At 42.8% G+C, this 22,927-nt stretch overlaps 1 protein-coding gene across 1 annotated transcript in view; it reads right to left on the bottom strand.

Annotated features, from left to right (window-relative positions):
• Positions 1–20,194, bottom strand: part of NF2 (NF2, moesin-ezrin-radixin like (MERLIN) tumor suppressor) — a 67,909-nt gene extending 47,715 nt beyond the window's left edge. The window contains 1 exon segment of the mRNA XM_007461176.1: positions 19,636–20,194. Within this exon segment, the coding sequence (XP_007461238.1) occupies positions 19,636–19,749 (114 nt within the window). The 5' untranslated portion in view covers positions 19,750–20,194.
• Positions 20,195–22,927: the final 2,733 nt, after the last annotated feature.

Raw genomic sequence — 22,927 nt, 5'->3', positions numbered from 1 at the left:
TTACAGGCCTTTTTGGAGGGTTTGTCATTTTTCCCGAACAGATTGCCAAAAAGAGAACAGCCCCTGGTGCTGATGAAATGTTCACCTGAACTCATCTCTTCTGCCCTGGGGCAAGTGTTCCACTGCTCCACATACCCCCTCACCCCCACCTCTGCTCAGACCAGCGAAGGGAGGGAGGCGACGAGGCAGGGGCTCATCTTGCAGGCAGAAAAGGAGCGGTGGAGGGAGGGAGAAAGGAGATTTGCAGGAAGAAGCCGGACTCCATGGCGTGTGGGCTCCAGCTCTGTGGGCCTCGGCCTCCAGATGCCCTTGAAGCTCAGGGCAAATGGCAGGGAGTCTGGGCACACGGCGCGTCTTGCATCGTGGCTGTGTTCTTGCATTACTTTAACGGGCTGCGGTGCTATTTCCCAGATCCATCCCGTGCCTCTATCACAGATGGATGTGTATGAACTTTATAAACAGGACTAAGTGCCGTCAGCTTGTTATCTTTTGTAGGGGCTGGATTTATGAGCTTTACCCAGCGTGAAGTGCTTGTCATTTATCAACCTCAAATGTTTTAAGGAAATAGCACTAAGCACTTAGGCTCTGCAGCAGGAACGTAGCTGGAATGCAGCACTTTTCTGTTGTTGGAAGCAACTGGCACCAATAACCTACAGGACCAATCAGGGTCTATTAACCGGGGAAGCATTTTGAATAACGTCTGAGACATCTTCTTACAACAGGCCAGGTTTAGACTCACAACCCTAAAACCATCACTTGTTTTTTTGGCTTTGGCAGCCTTCGCATTGCATTTCTCGCACTGCTTTCTGTGGGCCGTGCAGAGAATTGAATGTGGCTGCCATGTGTGAAATGCCTGAGAATCAGAAGCCCCAGAGAAACTTCAGCTTTACAGAGAAGACTCAGACCTGGAGAAGCCAGCAGAGAAGTGACATCCCATTTCATAGATGTCGGGGGACAGGATTATCAGCCACACAAGAGATGCTATTTGACTGGCTGTCTACTCCACAGAAGAGGAAAGAGAACCGACGGACAGACCCGGCATTCACTTATCAGGGTTTCTTCTAATTAGTTCACAAGCTGCCCCAGCATTTTCCATAAAAACTATTGAAAGGTTAGCTCCCTTACAGATAGAGCAATAGAAGGGACTGTACCTCCCCAGGCTCAGGACACATGTAGCGTGTTTACCGTGATTTCCGGAACGCGAGAGCAAGGAGGGCTGTGATCTCCCCTCTCCACGTTCACCCCTAGTTGACTTTTGCAGTCGTGGCTGCCCTACGAGAACTGATTTCAGAGAAGAGTTGAGAATTTAAGATGCTGATGTGCCAAATCCAAACCTAAATACAACTTTTATTGGTCTGTTTTGAAAAAACAGATGCCAAACACCTCCATTTACAAGATAAACACAATGGAAAGAGTTATAAAAATGATTTTGCTGTGCAGCAGTGAATAATGAGTCCCATTAAAATCTATTCCAGTTAATCAAAGAGGATAAAAGAGTGCAGTAATGGGGGTGTAAAACCGACCCGCCCCGACTCATACCATGGAAGCAGGTTCTGTGTCTCATGTCTGTGTTTCCTGTCGTGGTAAGGACACACACACACCACTCCTAATCAGCCATTATTTCTGAGGGAAAAGGAGACCCTCCAAACAGAAACAAGATTTTAGCCAAAAAAAGACTCGTCTCTTTGCTCTACCAATCACGACCCCCAAATCCCTTACCTCGATCTGCACAAAATCTCACAAACCTCCTTTTTGCGAAAACAAAACAAAACAAAACACTCAATTCCAATCTTGCCCTGTCAGTTTCTGCCATAATCAACCACAGCAAGTAATTTTCCTCTCCCAGCCCTCCAATCATCGCTGTTAGTATGCTGAATGTATTTAAATCATTGGTTTCAAGGCCCTCCACCAAATACTTCCTCTCTCCTCCAACCAACTGCTCTGCCTTGTTACAAGGCAGCCTGTGCCCTCCCTGGTCAGCAAACCTACATGCCTCTAGTTACCCACAACCAGACCTTTCTAAGATCCCTTCTTTATCTCGCCACTGTCTCCCTCCCCCGCATACAATACCAGATATGTGAGTTAGTATGTACTTTACATACACGGAAAAATGAGGTGTCTGTCTCTGCCCAAGATTCCTGTCCTTCCTGCAATTCTGCAGATCATAAACTCCTTGAAGACAAGGGCTAACACACACACACACACACACACACACACACACACACACACACTCCCACCCCCCCCCCCCCCCCCCCCCCCCCCCCCCTCTCTCTCTCTCCCCTTCTCCCTTCCTCTTTCTCTCTCTCTAAGTCTCCCAGGACCCACACAAGTGCTGTATAATCTGTGGCCACTTCACAAATGCTTGTGGTTGGCTGATGATGTTGATGATAATGATGATGATACCTAAGCTGAGCCTTCTGAGTAGAACAGTCTTCTAGGTAATGATTGCAATGAAGCAAGAAATTTATGACACTCCTCATTAAAATTCTAATTGCATAATTGGGCCTGGAGGTATATACCACCCCCCCTTTGGGGACACATACTGATCTCCACTTTCTAAAAATACCTTGGCAAGGAAATCTAAATCTCAAAAAGCCTACCAAGAAAAATTTCCACAGAACAAGACACCAGTAAGAAACAGATCACAGCGCCTCGGCAAGCCACAAAACGGAGGTTTTAAACTCTGAGAAGTCTTTCAAAACAAAATGAATTATAGATTTTTTGGGGGGAGAAAAGTTCTTATGTTTGCAGCTCCTGGCACATTGCCTGCTTTAGTGGAGACAGGTTCTAGCAGCGGCCGTGAGCCCAGAGAGGGAATCTGCATCCTAAACTCCCCCCTCCACCATGCACAACCTTGGGTGAGCCACGCAGCTCAACTGCGCCTCAGTTTCTTCACCTGTCAATCAATTGTGCCCCCATGCAAGGCCCAAATTTTATAATACTGTGAAAAAAGATGAGAGGCTTGAAGCTTTGAAAGTCAGCTGACAGATGACAAAGCAAAAAGAAACAATAGTTATATGCTATAAAAGCATTGCAATTCCTCCAAAGTAAAGAAGACAATCTCTATCTTTGGAATTTAACTCACAACATGAGGGCAATCGTGGCCTTGTCAAATAGCTATAAAACACCCAAACCCGCTGTGTTGGGAAAGTCGCTTAACCTCTCTGGGTCTCAGCTTCCACACTCATCAAGTGGGCTTTCAGGATTAATACCCTCTGAGTCTGCGAGCTTGAGATGTTTTGTATAAACCGTGGAGTACTTTTTTCACTGCTATAATCATTTTCTTTTAATGCTTTAACATCCCATTCTATATCTTAAAATCATTTGGGGGGATGTCAATGACCCTTAACACTTAATTTCTGTGTGCTTTCTACTTTCCCTTACTCAGGTACTGCCACTGCAATCATGTTCCTTACTACTAATAATCAGGAGTTGACTTACAATAATGAACTCTCTAATGCAACAAAAATGGTGATTGTCATGTTAATGAAAAATACAAGTTTTTTAGCACCAAGCATGCTGTTGATATTCAGCAATTACCAATGAATACAAATGTTTCCTACTAGAGCATGGACTTGAGGATATGGGGAGGGGGAAGGGTAAGCTGGGACAAAGTGAGAGAGTGGCATGGACATATATACACTACCAAACGTAAAATAGATAGCTAGTGGGAAGCAGCCGCATAGCACAGGGAGATCAGCTCGGTGCTTTGTGACCACCTAGAGGGGTGAGATAGGGAGGGTGGGAGGGAGGGAGACGCAAGAGGGAAGAGATATGGGAACATATGTATATGTATAACTGATTCACCATTATAAAGCAAAAACTAACACACCATAGTAAAGCAATTATACTCCAATAAAGATGTTAAAAAAAAATGTTTCAAACACTGAGAATAAGAACTCTGCGGAGAGCTATGAATAGGAAACAATAGTAAATTCAGTGCTGGCAGCACAAAGCTCAATTTCAAATGCCTAAACATGAAGTAAAATGAACAGACTCTGAAACACCACCCATGACTAAGTGTTACCTAGTGGATTAACTCCTCCTGCCCTGGACTCTGTGAATATTGTAATTTATATTTAAAAGTACTTCAAAAAAAGGAGAGAAAAAAGGCCAATTCCTTTAGAAATGATGTGCTCTGACCCCACCTAGTGGTGTCGAGTGATTCCTGAACTAGGACAGGTGCCTCAACTCAGCACAGGTGACCGAAGATTTCCCGAGGTCAGCACTAAATTGGTAATAAATTTTTGCTTGACAAAAATGTACTAAAGCGGGCTTCCTTGGTGGTGCAGTGGTTAAGAATCCGCATGCCAATGCAGGGGACATGGGTTCGAGCCCTGGGCCTGGAAGATCCCACATGCCGAGGAGCAACGAAGCCCGTGAGCCACAACTACTAAGCCCGCGCTCTAGAACCTGCGAGCCACAACTACTGAAGCCTGTGCACCTAGAGCCTGCGCTCCACAACAAGAGAAGCCACTGTAATGAGAAGCCCGCACGCCACAATGAAGAGTAGCCCCTGCTCGCCACAACTAGAGAAAGCCACACGCAGCAACGAAGACCCAACGCAGCCAAAAATTAAAAAAATTTTTTTAAAAAGTACTAAAACATGTGGACTTAGAATCTAAATCAGACAAAGCACAGACAGGAGGATGGAACACATCATCCTGTCACAAACCAGAGAAGCCTCATCATCAGCTGGCTAAAATGATTACCAGCTCTGAGAAAACTCAATCCTGGGTTTTTAAGACCGCAAATGCTTTTTTAACTTCTGAAATTAAGAATAAACAAGCACCAAAAATGTTCTTGGAGAAGAATGCAAAACTAGCATGAATAATTGGAGAAGTCATCAAAAACAAAAGAGAAAAATTTCAAAATGACACATGGGGGACAAAGGAATGGAGAATAATTAAGCATGGCAGAAATCAGAAAAGAATCCTGCTATCACAGTGGACATCAAGCTAAATAGAGACCAATTATAGAGCACATTACAAAAAAGATCCTTAAGTATATGGCATAAGGTAAAGCTCACTATATTTAGACTAATTGTGGAGTCTAGAGGGTCTACAATTACAAAGCCATGGATAACCTGAAGAAGATTCAAAGAAAATGAAGGAGATGATTAAAGGAGAAAATTTACAGCGCCTCTAGCATGAGACCTTTCCTCTTTATTCTCACACTCCCAACTCATGATAGGAAGCTAATGTTTACCAAGTGGTTACTATGGTCGGGCCTTGGGCTAAGTGCCTGTAAAGGTCTACCTCGTTCATGCCTTAAAACAATCCTATAAGAAAATACTATTATTCTCATTTAGAATAATAGTATTTAGGTTTAGAGAGGTAAGTCTAAGATCAATCAGGGAGACGGGGACAGTGGTGGGTCTTCCTTCCACCTAAGCCAACATACCCCATCAGGATGCTGGCTCTTTTCCCTAAGCAATATTTGTTCTGTCCTCTAGCAGATTTTCTCATACCTACATGCTCAAACCCTGAAATGACTTCCTACCTAAGAAGGAAAATGTGAAACAGCAAGTTGCACAACGAGCTTCTTCTGCCCAGATCACCTAAAATAGGATGTGAAGCTGAGAGCCTTTGAAATCAAGTTCTTCCCCCTGTTTTACAGTGGAAGAAATGAGGCCTGGGAGAAAAAAAGAGATTTGCCCAAGGTCACAGAAGAGCTCCACAGAGAAGCCAGGGTTCAAACATCAGTTTGAACTCCCTCCTGGAGTTTACATCCTGGAAGGGAATCATTTGCCTCGATCTTGGGGTGTCTAGGATTTAACATCTTACTGAAATCACCAGAGTTGTTCTGTCTTCTCCTTTTGAAAGTTCCGCCCGTTATGGACCACTGTATGTCCACTTGTATGCTGGAATGATCTGTAATGTTGGTATTTAATCCAATCATAATTGTGCTTGGGTATGTGAAAATGATTGGGATGCCAACAAACAGGAGAAGGAGGCTTTGGTTTTGATATAAGATGGTATTAGGATCTCTCACAACTCAAGTTCGAGAAATTTTTCATATTTGCCTCTTCTTACTGATAGATTGAATTATCAGAGTAAAATTCCTACCTAGAAAAGAAGTAACAAAACCATTTAGCCTCCTGGCAAATTACATTCAGCACCCACTTTCTCAAAATGAAAACTATCAAATCTTTCAAGTGGAAAAATCCTCCACAGCATCAAGCCAATTATGCAATGCAGAAAGTGGTGCAAGAAAGAGATTTTTCCCCCTATCTCTGAAGCAAAAAAGTCTGAAATGATTAGCATCATTAACATGATTCGTATGTTAACTACCACTGGTTCTGAAATTGAGTCCTTCTTAGAAAGCCACCTACATTTGACCTCAATAAAACCAAGAATTCCTCAAGTACCATCTCTCTTTTTTTCAAAATGCATCTTTGCATTAGCATCTTCTCACATTAGCATCTTGCTCAGTTAATGTACAACATAAAAATAGAGCAGGAGAGCAAGACTAGTGGCTTCTCAGAGTTCTCTCCATCATCATAAATCAAACTACCATTATTTTCGACAGAATATTTGAACATGGTTTACAAAGAGGTATTTTCACTGGAAATTTGAGGTTTGATGAGATACAATGGCTGGACAAATCATAACAGGGCAGTCAGTGCCCATGGTGACCCAAGCCCCCTGCTTTAGGCTGACTATAGTCCCTTCCTTTCTGCCCAGCACTAAGCATTCCATGCGTCCTTAGAACAACCCTGCAGGGTCAGTAATAGTAGTTCCATTTTACTGATGTGCATACTGAGGTTCAGAGAGCTTGAGTATCTTATCCAAGCTTTAAGTAGCTTAGCTGGAATTCAAGCCCAGGTCTGTCTTATTTCAAAGCCTGTGCACTTTCTACTACAATCTTTTTTATTTTTATAAATTTATTTATTTTATTTTTGGCTGCGTTGGGTCTTCGTTTCTGTGCGCGGGCTTTCTCTAGTTGCACTGAGCGGGGGTTACTCTTTGTTGCGGTGCGTGGGCTTCTCATCACAGTGGCTTCTCTGGTTGTGGAGCATGGGCTCTAGGCATGCGGGCTTCAGTAGTTGTGGCACGCAGGCTCAGTAGCTGTGGCTTGCGGGCTCTAGAGCGCAGGCTCAGTACTTGTGGCTCACGGGCTTAGTTGCTCCGTGGCATGTGGGATCTTCCCAGACCAGGGCTCGAACCCGTGTCCCCAGCATTGGCATGCGGATTCTTAAGCACTGCGCCACCAGGAAGGCCCTCTACTACTACTTTTAACTACTACTAATGCTTTGCTACTTTAGTGTGGTCCCTGGGCCAGTAGCATTGGCATCACTCGAGAATTTGTTAGAAATGCAGAATTCTCAGTCAACCGCAGAACTACAGAATCAGAATCTGCATTTTACCAAGATCTTCAGGTCATTTATGTGTACATTAAAGCTTGACAGGCTGTATGTTGTAACAGTCTGTCTCTCTGAATATCACTACTATTATTCCTTCCACTGGTCCTCAATGTGGTGGAGGATAGGGTGGAGGGAAGAGGAGGGTGTTTTGCTTTCAGGGACAGTTGACGGTGTCTGAAGACATGTTTTAGTTGTCACAACTGGGGCGAGGTAGGAGGTGCTCCTGAAATCTAATGGGTGGAGGCCAGAGATGCTGCTACACATCCTACAGTGCACAGGGCAGTCCCCACCACAAAGAACCCTCCAGCCAAAATGTCAATAGTGCCAAGGTTGAGAAATCCCGACATTGCTGATAATAGTGTCCATCCTCTTTGGGTCTGGGGTCTGTTTAAAGAAGAAAAACTAAGAGTTTTTCATTGCAAAATTATGGCCGAACAAATGTCACAAAAAATTCCTTTCCCTGTGGGTCAGTCTCTCACAACATGTATCAAATAGTAACTTTGATCAGGGGTCAGTAAACTGTGGCCCACAAGACAAGTCCAACCCATTACAGTTTGAGAACTAAGAATGAGTTTTACATTTTTAAATGATTGAAGAAAACATTTTTTAAGTTTTAAAAACTTTTAATTTTATTTTATTTTTTGGCCATGCTGTGTGGCTTGTGGGATTGTAGTTCCCCGACCAGGGATTGAACCCGGGCCCTTGGCAGTGAAAGCGTGGAGTCCTAACCACTGGACTGCCAGGGAATTCCGCCCCCCCCAAAATTTTAATAACATTTCCTCACTTGTGAAAATTACATGAAATTCAAATTTCAATGTCCATAAAGAAAGTTTTATTGGAACAAAGTCATGTCTATTATTTTTTAATTTTATCAAAGTCTGCTTTTTAAAAAACAGCTCTACTGAGATATAATTCACATACCTTAAAATTCACCTATTTAAAGTGTACAGGTAAATGGTTTTTAGCATAGTCACCGAGTTGTGCAGCCATCAGAGTCAAGTTTAGAACATTTTCATTCACCTTAAAAAGAAACCTTGTACTCTTTAGCTGTAGTGCCCCTATCCCCGCACCTTATTTCCCAGCCCTAAGCAATCACAAATCTACTTTCATTATAGATATCCCTATAATAGACTTGTATACGAACGGAATCATATATGATCTTTTGTGACTGGCTTCTTCCACTTATAATGTTTTCAAGGTTCATTCATGTTGTAGCATGTATTGTTACCTCCTTCCTTTTTAATGCTAAATAATATCTCATTGTACAGACAGACCACATTTTGTTTATCCATTCATCATCTGATGGACATCTGGGTTGCTCCACCTTTTGGCTTTTACGAATAATACTGCTATAAACATTCATGTACAAGCTTCTCTATAGACATGTTTTCACTTTTGAGTAGATACCTACAAGTAAAATTGCTGGACCATATGGTAACTCTATGTTCAACTGTTTAAGGAACTGCCAGACTCTTCCAAAGTCCCTGCACCATTTTACATCACCACCAGCAGTATATGAGGATTCCAATTTCTTCATATTCTCACCAACACTTGTTATTATATGTCTTTTTTTTTAATTTATTTTATTTATTTATTTTTGGCTGCATTGGGTCTTTGTTGCTGCTCACGGGCTTTCTCTAGTTGCGGTGAGCGGGGGCTACTCTTCATTGCGGTGTGCAGGCTTCTCATTGCGGTGGCTCCTCTTGTTGCAGAGCACGGGCTCTAGGTGCGCGGGCTTCAGTACTTGTAGCACGTGGGCTCAGTAGTTGTGGCTTGCGGGCTCTAGAGCAAAGGCTCCGTAGGTGTGGCGCATGGGCTTAGTCGCTCCATGGCATGTGGGATCTTCCCGGACCAGGGCTCGAACCCGTGTCACCTGCACTGGCAGGCAGATTCTTAACCACTTTGCCACCAGGGAAGTCCCCTATATGTCTTTTTGATTCTAGTCATACAACTGGTTGGCTCTCATTATGGTAAAATGGTATTTCCAATATATTTAAAATGATGAAAGGGAAGAACCTACAACCAAGATTACTCTATCTGGCAAGGATCTTGTTCAGATTTGATGGAGAAATCAAAAGCTTTACAGACAAGCAAAAGCTAAGAGAATTCAGCACCACCAAACCAGCTCTACAACAAATGCTAAAGGAACTTCTCTACATGGGAAACACAAGAGAAGAAAAGGGCCTACAAAAACAAACCCATAACAATTAAGAAAATGGTAATAGGGACGTACATATCGATAATTACCTTAAACATGACTCTATTAAATGCTCCAACCAAAAGACACAGGCTCACTGAATGGATACAAAAACAAGACCTATATATATACTGTCTACAAGAGACCCACTTCAGACCTAGGGACACATCCAGACTGAAAGGGAGGGGATGGAAAAAGATATTCCATGCAAATGGAAATCAAAAGAAAGCTGGAGTAGCAATACTCGTATCAGATAAAATAGACTTTAAAATAAAGAATGTTACAAGAGACAAGGAAGGACACTACATAATGATCAAGGGATCAATCCAAGAAGAAGATATAACAATTACAAATATATATGCACCCAACATAGGAGCACCTCAATACATAAGGCAACTACTAACAGCTATAAAAGAGGAAATCGACAGTAACACAATAATAGTGGGGGACTTTAACACCTCACTTACACCAATGGACAGATCATCCAGACAGAAAAGTAATAAGGAAACACAAGCTTTAAATAATACATTAAACAAGATGGACTTAACTGATATTTATAGGACATTCCATCCAAAAATAGCTAATTACACTTCTGTCTCAAGTGCTCATGGAACATTCTCCAAGATGGATCACACCTTGAATCACAAATCAAGCCTTGGTAAATTTAAGAAAACTGAAATCATATCAAGTATCTTTTCTGACCACAACGCTATGAGACTAGATATCAATTACAGGAAAAAATCTGTAAAAAATACAAACACATGGAGGCTAAACAATGCACTACTAAATAACCAAGAGATCACTGAAGAAATCAAAGAGGAAATCAAAAAATACTTAGAAACAAATGACAATAAAAACACAACGACCTGGACGTCCCTGGTGGCACAGTGGTTAAAAATCCACCTGCCAATGCAGGGGACACAGGTTCGAGCCTTGGTCCGGGAAGATCTCACATGCTGCAACTAAGCCTGTGTGCCACAGCTACTGAGCCTGGGCTCTAGAGCCTGCGAGCCACAATTACGGAAGCCCACGTGCCTAGAGCCCATTCTCCGCAACAAGAGACGTCATTTCGGTGAGAAGCCCGTGCACCAAAATGAAGAGTAGCCCCCACTCATCACAACTAGAGAAAGCCTGTGCACTGCAACGAAGACCCAACACAGACAAAATAAATAACTAAACAAATTTTAAAACAAACAAACAAACACGAAGACCCAAAACCTATGGGATGCAGCAAAAGCAGTTCTAAGAGGGAAGTTTATAGCAATACAAGAAAAAAAAACATCTACCTACCTCAAGAAACAAGAAACATCTCAAATAAACAATCTAACCTTACACCTAAAGCAATTAGAGAAAGAAAAACAAAAAAACCCAAAGTTAGCAGAAGGAAAGAAATCATAAAGATCAGATCAGAAATAAATGAAAAAGAAATGAAGGAAACAATAGCAAAGATCAATAAAACTAAAAGCTGGCTCTTTGAGAACATAAACAAAGTTGATAAACCATTAGCCAGACTTATCAAGAAAAAAAGCGAGAAGACTCAAATCAATAGAATTAGAAATGAAAAAGGAGAAGTAACAACTGACACTGCAGAAATACAAAGGATCATGAGAGACTCCTACAGCAACTATATGCCAATAAAATGGACAACCTGGAAGAAACGGACAATTTCTTAGAAAAGCACAACCTTCCGAGACCAAATGAGGAAGAAATAGAAAATATAAACACCAAATCACAAGCACTGAAATTGAAACTGTGATTAAAAATCTTCCAACAAACAAAAGCCCAAGACCAGATGGCTTCATAGACTAATTCTATCAAACATTTAGAGAAGAGCTAAAACCTATCCTTCTCAAACTCTTCCAAAATATAGCAGAGACAGGAACAGGCCCAAACTCATTCTACGAGGCCACCATCACCCTGATACCAAAACCAGACAAAGATGCTGCAAAAAAAGGAAACTACAGGCCAATATCACTGATGAACATAGATGCAAAAATCCTCAACAAAATACTAGCAAACAGAATCCAACAGCACATTAAAAGATCATACAACATGATCAAGTGGGGTTTATCCCTGGAATGCAAGGACTCTTCAACATAAGCAAATCAATCAATGTGATAAACCATATTAACAAACCAAAGGAGAAAAACCATATGATCATCTCAAAGATGCAGAAAAAGCTTTCAACAAAATTCAACACCCATTTATGACAAAAACCCTCCAGAAAGTAGGCATAGAGGGAACTTACCTCAACATAATGAAGGCCATATATGACAAACGCACAGCCAATATCATTCCCAATGGTGAAAAACTGAAACCATTTCCTCTAAGATCAGGAACAAGACAAGGTTGCCCACTCTCACCACTATTATTCAACATAGTTTTGGAAGTGTTAGCCACAGCAATCAGAGAAGAAAAAGAAATAAAAGGAATCTAACTCGGAAAAGAAGAAGTAAAACAGTCACTGTTTGCAGATGACATGATACTATACATAGAGAATCCTAAAGATACTACCAGAAAACTACTAGAGCTAATCAATGAATTTGGTAGAGTAGCAGGATACAAAATTAATGCACAGAAATCTCTTGCATTCCTATACACTAATGATGAAAAATCTGAAAGAGAAATTAAGGAAACACTCCCATTTACCACTGCAACAAAAAGAATAAAATACCTAGGAATGAACCTACCTAAGGAGACAAAAGACCTGTATGCAGAAAACTGTAAGACACTGATGAAAGAAATTAAAGATGATACAAACAGATGGAGAGATATACCATGTTCTTGGACTAGAAGAATCAATACTGTGAAAATGACTCTACTACCCAAAGCAATCTACAGATTCAATACAAGCCCTATCAAACTACCACTGGCATTTTTCACAGAACTAGAACAAAAAATTTCACAATTTGTATGGAAACACAAAAGACCCCAAATAGCCAAAGCAATCTTGAGAAAGAAAAACAGAGCTGGAGGAATCAGACTCCCTGACTTCAGACTATACTACAAAGCCACAGTAATCAAGACAGTAAGGTCCTGGCACAAAAACAGAAATATAGATCAATGGAACAGGATAGAAAGCCCAGAGATAAACCCATGCACATATGGTCACCTTATCTTTGATAAAGGAGGCAAGAATATACAATGGAGAAAAGACAGTGTCTTCAATAAGTGGTGCTGGGAAAACTGGACAGCTACATGTAAAAGAATGAAATTAGAACACTCCCTAACACCATACACAAAAATAAACTCAAAATGGATTAATGACCTAAATTTAAGGCCAGACAGTATAAAACTCTTAGAGGAAAACATAGGCAGAACACTCCATGATATAAATCACAGCAAGATCCTTTTTAACCCACCTCCTAGATAAATGGAAATAAAAACAAAAATAAACAACTGGGACCTAATGAAACTTAAAAGATTTTGCACAGCAAAGGAAAACATAAATAGGACAAAAAGACAACCCTCAGAATGGTAGAAAATATTTGCAAATGAAGCAACTGACAAAGGATTAAATTCCAAAATATACAAGCAGCTCATGCAGCTCAATATGAAACAAATAAACAACCCAATCCAAAAATGGGCAGAGGACCTAAATTGACATTTCTCCAAAGAAGATATACAGATTGCCAACAAACACATGAAAGCATGCTCAACAACACTAATCATTAGAGAAATGCAAATCAAAACTACAATAAGGTATCACCTCACACCAGTTAGAATGGCCATCATCAAAAAATCTACAAACAATAAATGCTAGAGAGGGTGTGGAGAAAAGGGAACCCTCTTCCACTGTTGGTGGGAATGTAAATTGATACAGCCACTATGGAGAACAGTATGGAGGTTCCTTAAAAAACTACAAATAGAACTACCATATGACCCAGCAATCCCACTACTGGGCATATACCCTAAGAAAACCATAATTCAAAAAGTGTCATGTACCACAATGTTCACTGCAGCTCTATTTACAATAGCCAGGACATGGAAGCCACCTCAGTATCCAACGACAGATGAATGGATAAAGAAGATGTGGCACATATATACAACGCAATATTACTCAGCCATAAAAAGAAGTGAAACTGAGTTATTTGTAGCGAGGTGGATGGACCTAGAGACTGTCAAACAGAGTGAATGAAGTAAGTCAGAAAGAGAAAAACAAATACCATATGCTAACACATATATATGGAATCTAAAAAGAAAAGGTTCTGAAGAACCTAGCGGCAGGACAGGAATAAAGATGCAGATGTAGGGCTTCCCTGGTGGCGCAGTGGTTGAGAGTCCGCCTGCCAATGCAGGGGACATGGGTTCGTGCCCCGGTCCGGGAAGATCCCACATGCCGCGGAGCAGCTGGGCCCATGAGCCATGGCAGATGCAGATGTAGAGAATGGATTTGAGGATATGGGGAGGGGGAAGGGTAAACTGGGATGAAGTGAAAGAGTGGCATGGACATATATACACTACCAAATGTAAAATAGATAGCTAGTGAGAAGCAGCCGCATAGCACAGGGAGATCAGCTCGGTGCTTTGTGTCCACCTAAAGGGGTGGGACAGGGAGGGTGGGATAGGGAGGGTGGGAGGGAGATGCAAGAGGGAAGAGATATGGGGATGTATGTATATGTATAGCTGATTCACTTTGTTATACAGCAGAAACTAACACCATTGTAAAGCAATTATACTCCAATAAAGATGTTAAATAAATAAATAATTTAAATATCTGTATACAAGATAATATTATGTGTAAATAGACATAGGTTTACTTCTTCCTTTCCAATATAGATGCCTTTTATTTCATGTCTTGCCTAACTGTCCTGGCTAGAACCAGCAGTACGATGTTGAATAGAAGTGGTGAGAGTGGACATCCTTGTCTTATTCCTGATCTTAAAAAGTAAACATCCAGTCTTTCACCATTAAGTGTGATATTGGGCTGTTCCCTTCTATTCCTATTTTGTTGGGTGCTTTTATCATGAAATGCTGTTGCACTTTGTCAAGTGCTTTTTCTGCATCTATTGAGATAATCCTGTAATTTCTGCTTTTTGTTCTATTGACATTATATATTACATTAATTGATTTTTGGATGTTAAACCAACCTTGCATTTCTGGGATAAATCTCACTTGGTTATGGAGTATAGTTTTTTTAATATGTTGCTGGATTCCTAATATTTTTGTTAAGGATTGTGGCTTCCATACTCATAAGAGATATTGATCTCTAGCTTTCTTGTGTTATCTTTGTCTTGTTTTGGTATCAGGATAATGATGGTCTCATAAAATGAGCTGGGACATGGTCCCTCCTCTTCTAGTTTTTTGGAAACGTTTGTGAAGAATTGGTATTTATTGATATTGAAATGTTTGGTAGAATTCAGTGGTGAAGCCACCTGGGCCACTAGTGGGTAGAACATGGGTTTTTTTTACTGTGAGTAGTATTTTTATTGCTAATTTACTCTTTCAGTTGTTATAGGTCTATTCAGATTATCTTTCTTCTTGAGTCACTTTTGGTAGCTGGTTTCATTTTAGGAATTTGTCCACTTCATTTAAGTTATCTAATTATTTGGGATACAACTTCCATTTTATTTTTTGTTTTCTATGTTTTTCTTGTCTTTTTTACTTCTCTATTCCTCCTTTGCTACTTGATTTGCATTAAGTGAATAGTTTCTAATGAAGCATTTAAATTTCTTTAATGATTTTTCCACTATTTATTTATTTATTTTTCCACTGTATTTTTAAAGTTTTTTTTTTTTTTTAAGTGGTTATTCTAGGGTTTAACCACATAATCCTGACTTAACAGGATCAGCTTCAGAGGGACTTCCCTGGCGGTCCAGGGGTTAAGACTTCGCCTTCCAATGCAGGTTCAACCCCTGGTTGCGGAGCTAAGATCCCACATGCCTTGGGGCCAAAAAACAGAGGCAAAATTGTAACAAACTCAATAAAAACTTTAAAAATGGTTCACATCAAAAAATATATATATTGGACTTCCCTCGTGGCGCAGTGGTTAAGAATCCGCCTGCCAAGGCAGCAGACATGGGTTCAAGCCCTGGTCCCGGAAGATCCCACATGCCGCGGAGCAACTAAGCCCATGCACCACAACTACTAAGCCTGCGCTCTAGAGCCCGCAAGCCACAACTACTGAGCCCACGTGCCACAACTACTGAAGCCTGCATGCCTAGATCCCGTGCTCCACAACAAGAGAAGCCACTGCAATGAGAAACCCGTGCACCTCAATGAAGAGTAGCCCCTGCTCGCTGCAAGTAGAGAAAGCCCGTGCGCAGCAATGAAAATCAAATGCAGCCAAAAAGTAAATAATTAAACAAATTTTTAAAATATATATATATATTAAAAAAATCAGCTTCAGATTTATACTAGCTTAACTGCAGCAATTATATAGAAATGTTATTCTACATAGTTCTGTTCCCTTCCCCCTTTTTTATAGTATTATAATTATTGTATACTATATCTATTAAAGTTACAAACCCAGCAATACATTGTTGTAGTTATTACTTTACCATCTGTAATCATTTCCTTAGCCTATTACAGCTTGGTTTTCACCCACCTCCTTTGTACTGTTATTGGCACACCTATTAAACATATATTACATTTCCACATTATAGGCCCAACAATATAGTATATACAAATATTATTTTATATTATATACAAATTATTTTATATAATTGCATTTTAAATCAGTTAAAAGAAGGAGGAAAATATACATTTATACTGTCTTTTATAATTATGTTATTACACTTACTGGTGCTCTTTGATTTTTTTCACGTGGATTTGAATTACTATCTGGGGTCACTTGCTTTAGGCCTGAAAAGCTTCCTTTAATATTTCTTGTAAGGGAGGTCTTTAAACAACAAAGTCTCTGTTTTTGTTTATCTGGGAAAGTCTTTATTTAACTTTGTTTTTGAAATGTCCTTTTCATTTATATCCAGCTATGTTGGAGATAGGTTTCCTAGTTGACAGGTTTTTTCTTTGAGCACTTGGAATGTTATCCCACTGCCTCTGGCCTCCACAGCTTCTGCTGAGAAGTTAGCTGTTAATCTTATTGGGGTTCCCTTATAAATGTCAAGTCATTTTTCTCTTGTTGCTTTCCAGATTTTCTCCCTGTCTGACTTTCAGCATTTTTACTATGATGTGTCTGTGAATCTCTTTGTGTTTATCCTCCTTGAAGTTCATTGAGCTTCCTGAATATACAGGTTATTGTTTTTCAATTAATTTAGGAAGTTTCAGCCAATTTTTTTGGAATATTTTTTCTCTCTCCTCTCCTCTGGTAGTCCCATTACACATGCTGGTGCACTGAATGATCCTCACATTTCTCTGAGGCTCTGTACACTTTTCTTCATTCTTTTTCTCTCTACTCTTCACCTTACATAATCTCTATCAATCTATCTTCAAGTACACTAATTATTTCTTCTGCCTGTTGGAATCTACCTTGAGCCCCTCTAGTGAATTTTTTATTTCAGTCATTGTATTTTCTAATTCCAGAACTTTTAAAAATTAATTTATTTTATTATTTTGGCTGCGTTGGGTCTTTGTTGCTGTGCACAGGCTTTCTCTAGTTGTGGTGAGCGGGGGCTACTCTTTGTTATGGTGTGCAGTCTTCTCATTGTGGTGGCACCTCTTGTTGCAGAGCACGGGCTCTAGGCACCTGGGCTTCAGGAGTTGTGGCACACGGGCTTAGTTGCTCCACGGCATGTGGGATCTTCCCGGACCAGAGCTCGAACCCGTGTCCCCTGCATTTGGCAGGTGGATTCTTAACCACTGCGCCACCAGGGAAGCCCCAATTACAGGATTTTAATTTGGTTCTTTTTATAATTCACATTGCTTTACTGATACTATCTAGTTGATGCAAAAATGTCATTATACCTTCCTTCTTAATCATGCTTTCTTTTAGTTCTGTGAACATATTTACAACAACTCTAGGGAGTGGTTCCCCCCCCCACCCAACCGGGCTGGTCACTGTTATTTGCTTGTTTATTTGTTTAGTGACTGGCTGGACTGTTTTAGTGAAATCTATTTCCCCCCTCACAGTGTTAAGGCCTATGATGTTGCTCCTCAGGAAGACTTATCTTAGATTTGCCCAAAGTCATCCAAGATGACAGTGGTCTTAGTAGGACTCTCCTCCCTCTCTTTCCCTGGTCTCACCCAACAGTTAAACTCCACTAATTGTGGTATATTATTCTATTATTTCCAACAGTGCCCTGGGGCATAACTTGTTCTATAAAGTAATCCAATCAAAAGGTGGCTCTTTTGAGATTAGTGTTTGATATTTGTTCTTACCCCAGGAGGGCTCTTCCCACCTGTTTTATTCTCTCCTGCAAACTAGCTTGCTTACAGTCTAGGCTGTATCTTTATTAAATCCACAAATCTCCTCCCAACTGCCTTTCACTAAAACCTCCACAGTTCTTGAAAGCACCCTTAGGCATAAATTTCTCCACACTCTACTGCAAATGAAGTCACTACTTTCTGGGAAGAGATTAGGAGCCTGCTTCTCCCTCCAGGCAAAATCTCTGAGCTCTTGATAGAAGGGGGGAGGGGGAGACACACTAGCCTGAGGTCTTCTCAGTTTGCCTCTCCTGACTGGTACCACCATCTCACAAACTGAGGGTGGGGACAGAGCAACTGGGACCCCAGTACACTTGGTGGGCCATGCCCAGAGTACAGCTTCCATTCCATAAGTAGGAGCTGGGTGAAGGAAGGAAGCCCCATCTTTCAGCTTCACTCAACCAGGATTTAGCCTCAGCAGCAAGTAGCCTTGGGCAGGAGAAGCCCTAAAGTCATGCTCCTCCTGGGAAGAAAGCTGTCTGACTGGGAGCTAGGGGGAGAGGGAGCCCAGTGTACTGGGTTGCAGCCATTGTTGAGAGCTGGGAGCAGGGACGGTAGTAGTGGTCTTGCTTCAAATACCACAAACTCTCAGGACTTCCCTGGCAGTCCAGTGGTTAAGACTCCATGCTTCCTCTGTAGGGGAACTAAGATCCCTTATGCCTCTCGGCCAAAACAAAAACAAATACCACAAACTCTTGCCTTTCTTACCAAATTTTCTCAGATTTTCTTGAGTAGCTGTTTCTTCACTTGATGTTTGCCCTTAGGACAATTTCCAGAGGGTTTAAATAGGGTTTTTTTTTTAATGTTTTACCAGTTTACAGGGAACAAGGTCAGTGGAGTTCCTCACCCTGTCATGCTAGAAGTTGATCCTGTCTAAGGCTGCTTTTGTGCTACCATGGTAGAGCTGAGTTGAGTAGTTGCAACTGAGACCCTAAAGCCGGCAAAGCTGAAAATATTTACTACGTGGGCCTTTACAGAAAAAGTTTGCCAACCCCTGACTTAGGTTACTGCTGCCAATGCTGCTGGTCCACAGGCCACACTTTGAGTAGCAAGGACTTAAACTACTTGAGAGGCAGTACTGTATTGGCTAAGATCTTGAATCAAAACCCCCCTTCGCCATTTACTAGATATATGGTTTGGGGTACCTACCTCATTGAGTTGTTTTGAGAATTAAGTGTATGAATATCTGGCATTTAGGAAGTATTCAATAAATGATAACTGTTAGCATCATGATAGAAACTGTACGGAAAGTATAAGACACCGTCTCTTTCCTCAAAGTTTTGTTTCGTTTTTTCCCAGAAAATTTAAGCTGTGAAAAAGGGAAACAAGTACTATAGACTTCCCAATAAAACGAGATGCAGCTTATAATATCTGGGGTACCTAATATTATCTAATAAAGTTTAAACTCTATAGAGCTGGAGCTTAAGCGTGACACTGAAAACTAGAATTCGCTACCACGAATGCTTTCAGACTCTTGCAGTAACAATGAATGAAAACCTTCAGGAAGTGCTTCCAAACCCGAAAGCCCCATTGAAAAAAAGCAGCGATTATCTTTAACATGAGAATTTGGGCCTAGATGGCCCCTTCCAGTTCTGGTTGCATCTCTCTTTGCCCAGAGCTGATATAAACAGAATCCCGAAGCTTCCACTTCCACTGTCACCGCGGCAAGGGCGTCCGCGTCGGTGCCGGACCAGCACCCGGCCGGATCCCGCCGCGCTCCCCTTCGCCGCAGCCCGTTGCAGCCAGTTACCTCACAATTGAACTCCATCTCCGCGTCCATGGTGACGATCCGCACTGTGAACGTCTTGGGCTGCTTCCTCTTGAGCGAGCTGAAGCTCATTCGGGAAGCGATGGCCCCGGCCATGGCGCGGGGCTCAGGTTCGGGACCCTTGCGCCCCGAGGCCTGCGCTCTGGACCTTTTAGCCTCCCTGGAGGAGCCTCACAGGCCTCAGGGCCACCATTGTGGCCGGCCGGCCGGCCCGGGAGCTGGCTGAGCGGCGCGGGCCCACAGCGGCCAGCATGGACCGCGAGGACCCTGCCCCGGGAACCGAAATGGGAGTTGGGGGGCGAACCCTGACGGCCACGGGAAGGGATCGCGATCGGGGACCGACGGGGCGGGCACGGCCCGGCTCTCCGGGACTGGGGCCGGGGACGCTGGTGACGCCCGGGGACGGGGCCCCTAGACGCCGGAGGCCCAAACCCCGCGCGCTTCTCAGCCGCCGAGGGAGGTGTCGGGGCCGCGCTGCAGCCGGGCACGCACGTGCGCGCGTGGCTGTCACCGTCTTCACTCCGCGTGCCCGCGGGAAGCGTCCCCTCCCGGCAGCCCCCGGCCTGCTCCCCGCCCCGCCCTCGGGCCCCCTAGAGCACTACACGCGGCGCAACCTAACTCGGCGGCTGCCGCCCCGACGCCGCGGTTGGCTGAGAAACCCCGAGGGAGGAGGAACTTTCCCGCTCTGTCCCACCTTCTTCAACAACACTTCACCAATTGGAAGTTCGGATCTAATTGGAGGCGCCGGCCTGGGCTCGGCGTTGAGTGGCTGAGGCGGCAATCTCTCCGAATGCTTTTGTTCGCAGGGATAAGCCTACTCTAGCAAGACTGGTTGAGGTGGCGGAGCCCGGCTCACCTTTCCCGGGAAGCACGTAGAGGCTCGTGCCGGGGCGAGAGAAACGGGTCACCCCTGGTACCGCGAGGGACTGCCCTTCGGACCAAGTCTGCGCCGCGTGTGGCCCCCCAGGGGATCGTGTTTCGGACACCAGGCGGATAATCTTGTTTAGCACTTAATTAATTACATGTACTGACCTCTGTTTCTCTCAAACTTTCAAATCACTTGTGGAGGCCGTTTAGGTAGCCGGCACTTGCCCCCAAGTCCTTCTTCTCTTTGGGAGAAATTCTTATTATTACCGAGGGAGAGGGTAATAATTGTTCCTACGTCATGGGGTTGTTGGGGACTATAAAGCTTTAGAACGGTGGCTGGTCATATTAGGTTGAATTCTATGAAATTGCTCTTTTTGTAGTTTTTTTTTTTTTTTTTTCTGTACGCGGGCCTCTCACTGCTGTGGCCTCTCTCCCATTGCGGAGCCCAGGCTCCGGACGCACAGGCTCAGCAGCCATGGCTCACGGACTCAGCCGCTCCGCGGCATGTGGGCTCCGCCCGGACCGGGGCAAGACCCCGTGTCCCCTGCATCGGCAGGCGGACTCTCAACCACTGTGCCACCAGGGAAGCCCTGTAGTTTTTTTTTTTTTAATGAAAGTATTTTGGGGGAATTCCCTGGCGGTCCAGTGGTTAGGACTCCGCACTTTTACGGCGGAGGGTCGGGGTTCAATACCTGGTCGGGGAATTAAGATTCCGCAAGCCACTGCCCGGACAAAAAAAAAGCTTTTTTCATTTTATACTGTGTGATTTCCAATTTATTTCGGATCATATACGTGTACTGTTTATTTTTTAATGTCATCAAGGGTTATATGAATGTATGTTTGTGTGTGTGTGTGTGTGTGTGTGTGTGTGAGGTGGGGAAGTATAACTTTGTGTATTAAAAAAAAATCCTATTTTTGAATAACTCTTTAATGGTTGAATACCTGAATGGTTGATCAAGAAGCATTCCACGAATAACTATCATTAGCATCACCCCAACCCTACAGGTGAAGAAATAGAAGCTCAGTATGACAGAGCTACTTGCTGGCAATCACCCAACTAGTGAGGGGCAAAGCTGGAACTCAAACCCAGGCCTGTCTCACCCAGAGGCTGTTGGTATTACCTCTACTCTGCTCTGCTTCCCTGGTGGTGGCTTCTAAATTGCTCCTCCCTGTTCTGGCCCCAACACCATGAAATACAGTTTTGGAACACTCAGCAGACACTGTTGATGTAACTATACTAATAGCATAAATTAGCTCTTTTCCATGGGCCCTGGCGGTGCCCGTGAAGCACCAGCCAGGCCCCAGGAATCATTTGCTGGCACACTCAGCAAGGCTGCCAGGCTGCCGTGGGGGAACTTTATGTCTTGCCTACTGCTAGCAAATTCTCCCCACCAAACTGGTTGTTTAGGGCACTCTGATTAGCGTGTGAGTGTCTTTATTTTTATTGCTTCAGTTCTTCCCTGCAGGTGGGAAAACCAGGCTGGATTCTATGGGCTCCCCACAGGGACAACAAATCAGGGCTTTAACCCCGGGCCGAGACTGCTGACAGAAAATAAGTGACTCTGAGAACCCACTGAGGAGTAGCAAGAGGAGGTGGATCAGCAGGGGCTAAAAATGACACTGATGGCCAGTAATAGCTCATTTTTATGGAGGGCTTGCTAGGTGCTAGGCACTGGGCTAATTGGCCAAACATGCTGCTAACATTCCTGGGGGACATCCAGGTAGATGTATGGGTCTGGACCTCAGAAAGGAGGCCAGGGCCAGGAATCAAAATAGACGTGATGGAATATTATGCTGGCATTAAAAGTGCTGTTCACACAGAATAAATAGAGATGGTAATAGTACATACCAGATAAGGTTTTGAGAAAGAAAAATTCAGGTAGGGCTTACTAAGAAAGACCTGGCACACAGACACCAGTTACTGAATATTTGTTGCATGAATAAGTGAAGGACATGAGGAAATACTTACAGTCTCAACTATGGGAACAATGTTAATAGCTGCCATATATTAAGTGCTTACCATATAAGGTACTCTGCAAAGTGCCTGGCATGCTTCTTCTGATCTTTATCAAAACCCTATTTGGTAGGTATATATCCCTTGTTTATACATGGGGAAACTGGATAAGGCTGAAATGAAGTAATTTACCCAAAATCATAATTGGTAGAGTTGCAATTTGCATATAGGACTGTTTTAATCCAGATCTCACCTGATATATTTTGTTCCTTCATTCTTCCAGAAGATCAGAGTTTCTCCAAGTAACATCCTTTCTCTCCAGGGGGGCATTTGGCAATGTCTGGAGATTTTTTTGTTTTTTGTTTTTGGTTGTCACAACCAGGGTGTGCCCCTCTCCCCTCTATGGGAAGATGAAGGATGTGTGACCTGGTACCTAAGACTTCTGAGGCCATA

The sequence above is a fragment of the Lipotes vexillifer genome, unplaced genomic scaffold (assembly GCF_000442215.2).
Source record: "Lipotes vexillifer unplaced genomic scaffold, Lipotes_vexillifer_v1.1 scaffold691, whole genome shotgun sequence".
In the NCBI taxonomy this organism is placed as follows: domain Eukaryota; kingdom Metazoa; phylum Chordata; class Mammalia; order Artiodactyla; family Lipotidae; genus Lipotes; species Lipotes vexillifer.
This window is presented reverse-complemented; position numbering and strand designations above follow the sequence as displayed.